The 10247-nt window shown below is 34.2% G+C and overlaps 1 protein-coding gene across 2 annotated transcripts; it reads left to right on the top strand.

Moving 5' to 3' along the window:
- The first annotated feature begins 2889 nt into the window (after positions 1-2889).
- Positions 2890-8377, top strand: LOC137391638 (protein ARV1-like). Of its 2 annotated transcripts, none has more exons than XM_068078154.1 (6): positions 2890-3013; positions 4130-4241; positions 4342-4491; positions 5302-5365; positions 6829-6989; positions 8209-8377. In XM_068078154.1, exons 1-6 carry the CDS (start codon positions 2912-2914, stop codon positions 8289-8291), a joined length of 672 nt encoding a protein of 223 aa, XP_067934255.1. In that variant the 5' UTR covers positions 2890-2911; the 3' UTR covers positions 8292-8377. The 2 variants fall into 2 exon arrangements, with proteins under 2 accessions (XP_067934255.1, XP_067934257.1); XM_068078156.1 differs by having other exon boundaries at positions 2914-3013; positions 4134-4241.
- The last annotated feature ends 1870 nt before the right edge of the window (positions 8378-10247 follow it).

The following is a 10247-nucleotide window of genomic DNA, read 5'->3' as shown; positions in this document are numbered from 1 at the left end:
TTTAATTCACATAATTCTGCACTAAAAATTGCGCACAAAAAAACACGGTACAAAAGCATAACCTGAGCAGTTGAAAAATACAGAGTGATGCTGTTCTCATAAAACACCTCCGACATACTTGGCAACTGACTCACGTGCTCGTATCTCAAACAAGGCTCGTATTTTAGTGCTAAAACTTGCTTAAAAGCTGGCTTGTATCTCAAGTTTCTCGTACAATGGGGCACTCGTAAGTTGAAGTATTACTGTATATCTGCAGCCAATTAATACACATGTAACCCAACATTTGAACCTTTTATGCTATGCTGTTATTTTCATTTGCTGCTTTTTACAATGTTATATAAATTTACTGACAATAGTGCCCTTGCCACTGTAGTAGACAAAGAGTAAGATTTTTCCAAGATTAACTCCCAAAATATTTTAAAATCAGTGTTTTTTTTAAAGAAACAGATGAACTTTTTACATTTGTAAACCACGATGTGCCATTTACTTAGTTTGCAATAATACTTTGCTTTGTCCGATTAGCTGGTGGTTTTACCACTGTTGGAGACATTTTAGATGATGTTGTCAAATTTATATACAAACTACATATGTCAGTTTTTACCACTACCATAAGCTATTTTATTTTGAATATCGAGCAGGGTTGGCTCGGTTTAAACCCTGGGTCAAACTCGAGCTATGCGATTAGGACCAAGGTTTAACCAGGGTTTATGTGATTTAAACCAGCCAAAAACTCGGTTTTTATGGTTGCTTCATTATTTTTTGTGTGAAAAACATAATATTTTAAACTCCTAGTGGTTTCTGTGCGGTAGAAATGCAATTCTAAGGAATTATCAGCTGTGGAAGTTCATTTAGCACATAGTAGTAAGGTGGTAGTAGAGCTCAAGTTGCAGCTACATAAAATCCTAGCACAACAATGAATTAGTGAATTTCACCTTCAATTGCTTTTATCAAGTGATATGATGATCCCTTTACTCATGAAATATGGAACCGTGTAAAATATATCCATCATTCCAGAAATAATCCCATCAACGTCTCTAATAATGAATGAAAACTTTCCCAAGTCTGGCCAGTGAGAGAGGATTGCTTATAATAAGAAATTAAAACAATAAAATCTTTTTGGGCAAAAGCTTTAGGTTTGCCAACTAATATTTCATTTAGTGGGCGCAAGCCAAAGTAGTTGGATTGTTAGAATTCAGTTTATCAAATTTTTTGTGTTTTGAAAAGTTAAAATTGTGCCTTGAATTTCTAACATGCCTCAAAAACAGGATCCCGTTTGACAGTGTTTTACTCGAACTGTTGAAGGCAAAGGTTTTAAGGTAATAAGTATATTGTCGTAATGCAAGCTCACACAGATAGGTTTAAAGCACACGTAGCAAAATGTCAAGCTGCTTTTCACTACCACACAATTAATCACAAGGATTAAAATTCTTTCTTATACACAGAGCTGTATGTAATATATTCACTTTATGTGTTAAGATTTCTGCTCAGTATTTCTTCATTCATATTTGATTAAAGGTTTATTTTGAAAATCCATACATTTTTTCTCCTTTTTCTCATAACAACTCCCACAGTACCATCTTTAACAGATGATTTTACATATGTATGTTCAATATTTTAGCATGCAGCTATAGTAAGTTATGTTAATTAGACTTGAAACTGTAAAAAACTTGGTCAAATTATATATACCATAAAAATCATTTCAAACCACGAAAACCTGGTTTTTTCGGTTTCAAACCTCGTTTAAAAAAAAACTGGTTTATTCGGTCTTTTCATAAAAACCGTGGTTTTTCCAACCCTGATATCCAGATTTGCATTATTGGTTTTGCTCATTTATTTAAACAACATAATTGAAACTTTTCAAGCTTAGAGAGCAAAATATTTCTGGCTAGCGAGTCCTCAGTCTTTTTTTTCTTGAAAGATGCTAATGCTAAATAGCATAGGACAAGCATACAACTACGTGCGATTTCGTGAACGATACTTATGCCACAATGGGAGATTTTATGCATGTTTCTAAGCTTTTGTTTGTTTCATGCGTTCGTTTGCTGTAGAGAAAGTTATGACTCGAGTTAAATTTACAAAACTCTTCAATTTCAATAAATTTTGGTAGGATAATATGAAAATGCTTTTTCTTGTTAGTTCAACCCAGGCCTGCCAACAGACCTGCCAACCCAAAAGTGGGGCAATGCGTGAGATTTGGTTTTGGGGCAATTGATGTATCAATGATAGTATATATAAAATTGTGGAAAATGGGGCAAAAATCTCACGCGTCTCTCACGCATTTTCATTTTTTCTTTGGGGTGATTGCGTGAGTCTCACGCCCAATGCGTGAGAGTTGGCAGGTATGCCTGCCAACCCAAGAGTGGGGCAATGCTTGAGATTCGCTTTTGTGGCAATTGATGTATCAATGATATTATATATAAATTGTGGAAATTGAGGCAAAAATCTTACGCGTTTTCATTTTTTCTTTGGGGTGATTGCTTGAGTCTCACGCCCAACGCGTGAGAGTCGGCAGGTATGATTCAACCTTACCTATGTACATTTTTTAAATACATGTATAGCATATTAAGACATCTCGACTTATAAGGGCATGATAGATAGCATCACTATGACCAACCATTTCTATAGGTAACCACTCTGAAATTATAGCGTTACACCAAAAGATACTATCCACCCAATTATCAAGACTTTCACCACTAGCTTTAACGACGCGGATAAAAAAATTCCAAAAATACACGCTGGTTTTCAAACGCTTAAACCTGAAATGTAAAAAGTAGTTTGTATTGAATCGCTACTATCGCTCTTTTTTCTTTTACAGCATATTAACGGTCCCTCTACACACGCCGATAAGAATGTGTTAAGAAATTTGATAGGCGTAATCTGTAAATTGACAGATTACAAATAACTAATAATCATGGAACAGCAGAATGCTAACTATGTTTGCGTTTGCTGTGGAAAAGCAGCAGAAAATTTATTTAGACGTTACTCTCCTGAACTCATAGAGGTTTCTAAATGTGTAAGTATTACTGGTATTTTCTCAGGGCTATGAATATCCATATCATAGCACGTTGATTTAAAATATCTGCCAAAAGTTATTGCTATGTACTCACTATTCACTAAGTCTTTATCGGAAATCTTTTTAGTATTGCGTAGTTTGAAAGAACAAAATTGTTATTCATTGAATATTTGTTGGGCTGGTAGGTAGAATACATTATTGTAGATAGTATTGTTGTCTCTGCCATGTTTGACAGTCATGTTTATGTAAACACGGTAGACAATATACGATTTTAACGCTCAATCTGATATGGCTTCTTTAGCCGCTATAAATGTTGTTCTTCACATTTGTTGACTTTTATCTGACAGGGAATAGATTAAGCTACTTCCACCTTAAACTGTAGATTAGAATGCTTTGCCAGGTTTCATAGTAAGAGACTCGGAGAGTTTCAGTAAGATAGTTTGTGCAAGATTGTTGCAGTTTGTGAAAAGTTCAGCTTTTGTTCAGCTGCACCAGTGGTTTAATGACAAAAGCTTTGAGTGACTAGTCTGCGCTTCATCTTCAATATTTGCTTCACTTGTGCAGTTAACTTCCAGTGCCTGGCAGGAAATAAATAAACTTTAATTATAAGTGCAGTTAGAGACAATTGTGAACAATCATTGGTTTAAACGAAATCTTTACTGTCTTGTAATATAAGTAATGAATTGTATGCATTTATTTTTTTTAGTTTGCAAGATCTGTGGATCAATAAAAAAATGCGTTCTCTGTAACATCCAACGGAAGCTAAAGTAATGTCTTGTAGTAAATAGTCAATGTCTCAGCTCCACGCGGTCAATAGGGTCAATGGTAATAGTAGAAAATTTTTTAGCAATGAAGGTAGTACTCCCTTGATTTGTTGCATTACAAACATTACTTTTAATAAAAAATTCATGCATGTGATTACGTGAAGTGATATTAACCACAAATACAAACATGACCAAAGACACAAGGTCATATGTATATTTAACTTCAAGTAAAAATGTGGCCAGCTTTAATTTACTAAGTCGTGAAAAAAATCATTGGAGCAGCGATGGAGAAATAGACATACACGTAGATTATTCAAGATTACATATATTTTGAAGCTCATTGTTTTTGAAGGCAGACTGTGGACAAATCGCCGATGCGTACATAGAGAATGACCACATGATCACCTTAATAGATGTCATATTACTGAGGACACAGGCATTTCGCCATGTCCTATACAATACAGGTTAGTCATTTCTATGTGTTACTATGATTTGTACTTATGGAGAGCTGCTTATACATTTTTCTCCTTATTGACATCACATGTCTATGTATTTACTTTTTAGATTTCCGAGAGCATTGGACATTGAAGCTGATAGCATTCTCTTGTCTTGCTGAAGCTTATCATCATTGGGCGCTTGAACACAGTGATCAGCAAGCCATCACCGCTGCCATTGAGTTCAGTTTTTATATGAAACTAACGGCGGCAGTACTCGGTTTGTTCGTAAACCATATTATATATATATATATAATATATATATTATTACCATATATAAGTAAGCCATATTTTAGTTCGCGCTAGTCATTTATGCTACTCTTTACCAATAGCCATTTTGCATCATTCTTTTTGACACTTTCACTACAGATATCTTTACTCGCTCTAACATATTTGGAATTATTATTGTTCATGTTGAAAATCATTTGCTCGGCACTTTGGTTTTGACACACACTAGGTATTTTTGCTGTAAAGGCTAGAAATTGTGTAATATAGCTTGGATCTACATTTTTTTATTCTCAGCAGGATTTTCTGCACAAGAATCAATGTATTTGAAAGAAGCAAGCTATTTGTAATACTTTTTTGGTTTCACATAAAACGTTATCATTTTCGCTGTTTGTCCAAAACGCAGACCCCAATTCTCTAATATAAAACTATAGTTATCAGAAATATCTGAGGCCCAATTTTGGATAATTTCACTACCAGAAATGTGTTTACTGTTTTCTCTTTATCTATCCTAAACTGAGAATTAAAAAAATTGGAATCACTATATTATGTTGTAAGTTGTGAGTGAAAAGAAAACTAACAAGTTTGTGTTTGGCGACATGATAGCCCCATATCCTAAATTTATTTTACCAAGAGTTTGGGTGAATTGATTATATTTATGATCCATGATCAATGTTTGTGTATAAGTACTAAGGTGAGCCAATATAAAGGCAATCCAAAAATGAATGAATTAATCTAGATAGGCTTGTTTGCTGTTAGTCATGGTCAAGTAAAATGTGTTGGCTGTACAATGTGATCTTTCCAGGTGTGATTGGGCAAACACTCACTGCTTTGATACTGCTTGCCTTGTTCTCACCATCTATAAAAGGGTCAGTAACTTAACATACACTTCTTATTATTCTAGTTGTATTTGTTATTATTTCTGTTTTTTTAATCGGGTATTTTAGGCAGGGTAAGTTTTAGGTATTTTGAATATCTGAAATAATAAATAAATGTAAAAAAATAAAACGATTATAAAAAGGTTTAGATGTAAATGTGAAATAATTAGCAAGTAATAGCTAAATTAAGTCTGTTTTGCTACGATTACAATAACAAATGATACAATAATGATACAAATAATACAAACTGAGAAAACAAAATAAAAATAATGAATATGTAGAATTAATAATAACAATTCTTGCATAGAAGTGTGTGTATAAAAAAGGTTACTGTTCCACCAGAAGCTATCCATCAAAACTTTGGATACGACGATACTGGTAGCTCTTGATCCTGGTACAAATGTAAAAAGGAGATATCGGACTGTCTTTGTCTGACCGAATGGAGAGATAATGTCGAGGCTCTTCCCACGAAGACAATATAATTGTCCGCGTGAGAAGAATTGGCCTTGACTCCAGATATAGTAATTGAACCTTACAAAGAATATTTTTTAACAGGGGCATCGTAGCGTGTGGCCGCATTGGTAAAATAATCAGCGTATACTATAGCAACAAGCGTATTCAAACACAAACTTTGAGAAATATGTATTTTGTCAAAACTGTAGTCATACTTTTTTCCGCTTTATTCTGCTTTTTCCCATTGAAGCACCTTTTTTCCCAGGATAGTAAATACCAGTAAATACCATTGGTATTTACCACGAATAATGTGTCAACCCTGATTTTTAAGAACTCATATCTTCATGTCTCTGAGCTGAATGTGATTGGATTATTCTAGTAGATCACAATAGCAACACTACCTACCATCTTTGGTAATTTAACCATAGTTACTATCGAGGCCTTATACTTCATATATGTTTGCATAGTGCTGTCATATAGTATTATCATATAGTATTTTCATACAGTATTTTCATATAATGTTATCATATAGTATTTCTTGTATAGTATTATCATATAGTATTATCATACAGTATTATTATATAATATTATCATATAGTATTAAATCATATAATGTTATATCATATAGTATTATATCATATAGTATTATATCATATAGTATTATATCAGATAGTATTATATCATATAGCATTATATCATATACATGTAGTATTATCATGTAGTACTATCATATAGTATTATCATATGCTATTATTATTTAGTACTATTATGTAGCGCCGTCATTTAGTATTATTACATAGGGGATTTTTATTGTGGTTTTGATTATAGCCTCTTCTTTACATTCTAATGTAGATATTGTTGAATGAGTAGGCCCCAGATATATACGTATATGTAAGTAACTTTTAATAACCAAGCGATCTTTGAACTTGGCTATAAGTAGTCATTCTGTAACCACAGGAAATGTTAGATGTTGATTAGGTAAGGCTGTTTGTTTGTTGTAGATCATATGAAGAGCAGAAGATGAGGGCTCAGTGTATAGCTCTGTCTAACTATAGTGTTCTGTACCTAATTGTCATACACATCTGGAGTGCTCCCTCGGCCCTTTATGGCTACTATCTTCTTAAACTTTACAAGGCTGCTACATGCTTTGTGGCTATGAAAAGTAAGATGTCTATTTATTTTTGTCACTAAACAGGAAGTTTGATGTTGCATTGCATGTTGCCCTCGTGCATTTGCTTGGACCGTATACAGTTACAAACATCTACCCACAAGTTCTTTAAGAAACTTTGGTATGAAATTTGAGCGAGCATTTGGTTCTGCACTCAAAATAATTACGTGCAATGCTTTGAGTTGTTTTTAATTTACGTGAAAGTTAAGATGATGGTTTAATAAAAAGGATTCATGTAGTCTATGTCGGGAAAGTCTTTTAAGCTTGTCCATCGATCATATGTTAGGAAGCTACCACGCAGCTTTAAAGATGTTCACGGCAGAAACAGAAATTATTTACCTGTCATAACCTTTTTTCAAGCCGTAGGTGCTACTAAAATAAAATATTAGGTTTACTTAACAGCTCAATATAACATTCAGTTGAAAAAAGTCTGTCAACTTAGTTTTTGGAGATGTAGTTATTATGGTACTATTACTGTACTGTGTATTTATAACTCAATTATACTAGATTTCAGACTTGTTATCAAATGTTGAAGAAGATGCGCCATCCTTTAGTATTTTCTTCGCTCACTTTTGTGAAAAATTCTAGAAATTAACTCTCTATTTAGTCTTTTACATCCATATGTAAATCTCCGTGTTTGTCTGTTGGTCTGTTATAGTGATAAGGTTTTTGGAAACAAAAAATCTGTTTCGCACTGGAATTGAACTAAGAACCTTCAGGTCTGCTGGCAGACATTCCATCTACTAAGCCACACGGCTACTTATGATTCAATGGATTAACTGTTCACATAGTCATTACATCGAGTAAAATTTTAAAACACGCAAAATGAGATTGTTTGACACGTAATGTCACACTTAACGATTACCAGCTGGCTTCATGGCTCTCATTATAGTAAAGACCAGCTGAATGCCGGGTGTTGCATATGCAACAAAAACATCTTATAAACAGTGGTAGGTAATGCAGTTGTCATTGGCTAAGTTGACTAATTAGATTAGACTTGACTATAATTTGATCTTATTATAGCAAAGATTGTTGTGAGATTTTGAGTACACTAGACCTCTGCTGATAGTTTATGTTACAAATATGCAACCACTGGTGTCAATTGTGTTCGACTGCATTCGAATATGTATGTTTGGCTGCAAGCGGATATGTACCTATGTTTGACTAAATGCACATATAAATGTTTCGTCAACTATGCTGGTTTTTATTGTAGCAATGACTACAGCTCATCCACTCGCACTCGCTACAACTTCAATCTTAAGCTGTGGTATAGATCTATGGATGAACCTTCACTGACCAGAACTCACTCTGCGAACTGTTGTATTCTTTTGTTTCGTGTCACTAACTAAAGTTCTGTAAATATATATTAATGACACAAAGCTCATTATTTTTATTTGATTTATATCTGTTGTTTATTATTGCGCAGCATGTAGGTATAAATCTTTGCTATAATATAGTAAAGTTTTATACCTATTATTATGAAACATGCGTCGCAAACAGCAGTAAAAAAGTAAATTTTGAATGCAAATGTCCAGCAGGTAAATCTTTGTAGATTGAAAGTTTAAAAATGGTAGATGCAGGCTTGGGGCCACTAGCAGTGCAGTGCGCACTGCACTAGTGCAGTGCATTGTGCAGTGCAATTTAAAAATAGAAATGTCTAGTGCAATGCTAGTGCAAATTTGACATGAGTCCCTGGGTGCACTAGTGCAAGTGCAGTGCTTAGTGTGACATGGTATGTACTAGTGCAGTGCCTAGTGCGGATTAGAAAATTCCCATAAACGCACAAGTGCAGTGCACAGTGCAACATAAAATGCTCTAGTGCAATGCCTAGTGCGGATTGGAAACTTTTTCATAAATGCACTAGTGCAAGTGCAGTGCCTAGTGCGACATAGTATGCACTAGTCTAAACTAGGTCTAAACTGACTGACGCCAACTTTGAAAGGCTAATGTTCCTTCGGTCTAATAAACATCTTCTCTGAACAATATTGCTTATCAATTTTGCCATCAATATGACTTACTGTTTACATGATACTGGTTTATCCAAGGGTAGATTTTCTTGTTGTACATAGTACATTTATGTAATAAGAAGTGAATTCTTCCATTCCATGCTTGCTTAGTATATTTAGTTATTGTAATTGTAATACATTGCACTATTTGATATCTGTTGTCATCTGCACTATTTAATATTGAGCATTATTGTAAGTCTATGGTTTGTTTGAAATTTTAGGTGAGACTAGTTTATTTGACAAATACATGGCTGACATCCTTTGCACGGCTATAATTGTACTATTGCAGTGGATAGCAGTAGATATCTGTTAATTAGCAAGCAATTCTTGCAGCTGCTATAGCAAAAAAGCTCATTGGTCTAGTGCCTAGTGAAGTTTAATAGTGAAGTGCCTAGTGCATTTATGATTTTACACTGCACTAGTGCTAGTGCAATGTCTAGTGCACAAGAATTTTTGCTATTGCAGTGCCTAGTGCATTTTTGACTTCACTTTGCGATGCACTAGTGCTAGTGCAGTGCCTAGTGCACAAGAATTTCTGCTAGTGCAGTGCCTACTGCTATTTATATTATTACTATGCCATGCACTAGTGCTAGAGCAGTGCCTAGTGAATCTTACTGTCGTCTAGCCAGCAGATAGTGCAGTGCGCTCAATACTCACTAGTGGCCCCAAGCCTGGGTAGATGTTAACTTTGGCAAGTTCTTGAACAGAATCAGAAATTGACAACGCTCATTTTGTGCAAGCGTTGTTGTTTGAATCAAGTATGGTCGTCTCTCTCTTACATTTATTCTAGCATTTCCAAAAAGTATCTGTTCATTATATTCATTTATAAAGTTTTTCTGAAAACTTGCTAATATTCTCAGTGACACGGTTAAATTTTGGAGTGTTGTCCTGCTGCTTAGCATGAAATATTTTTAAGAAATTTGGTTTGTTAACAAACTCTGTTCATCAAACCACTTGTTGTTACAAATTGTTTGAGATTAAATGTTTGGCATTTTTTACACTCGTCATGCGTAGCCTTTTGCTTTGACAGTTTGATACATCTGTTTAAAATGGGGTCTCATCACACACTCTTTCAAGAAGTGTTTTTCAGTTACTTTTCAATCCAATGTTTTTTAAGCTAGTGTAGTCATTCGAAGAAATTAGCCTCAGTATATCTATGCTGCTGTCAAATTGTAAATTATAAAGCAAAGCATTCACAATGATATAGAGAAGCATCTACCAGTTGGCAAATTTTTTGTAGTTTTAC

The sequence above is a fragment of the Watersipora subatra genome, chromosome 3 (assembly GCF_963576615.1).
Source record: "Watersipora subatra chromosome 3, tzWatSuba1.1, whole genome shotgun sequence".
NCBI classification, from domain to species: Eukaryota; Metazoa; Bryozoa; class Gymnolaemata; order Cheilostomatida; family Watersiporidae; genus Watersipora; species Watersipora subatra.
Note: the sequence above shows the minus strand (reverse complement) of the source record. Positions and strands in the feature narration are given on the sequence as shown.

Excerpts from the sequence above, each read along its gene's own strand:
- LOC137391638 (XM_068078154.1), top strand. The coding sequence starts at position 2,912 with ATGGAACAGCAGAATGCTAACTATGTTTGCGTTTGCTGTGGAAAAGCA. Across the intron at positions 4,242-4,341 it reads CCATGTCCTATACAATACAG|ATTTCCGAGAGCATTGGACA; the intron begins GTTAGTCATTTC and ends TTTACTTTTTAG. Across the intron at positions 5,366-6,828 it reads TTCTCACCATCTATAAAAGG|ATCATATGAAGAGCAGAAGA; the intron begins GTCAGTAACTTA and ends TGTTTGTTGTAG.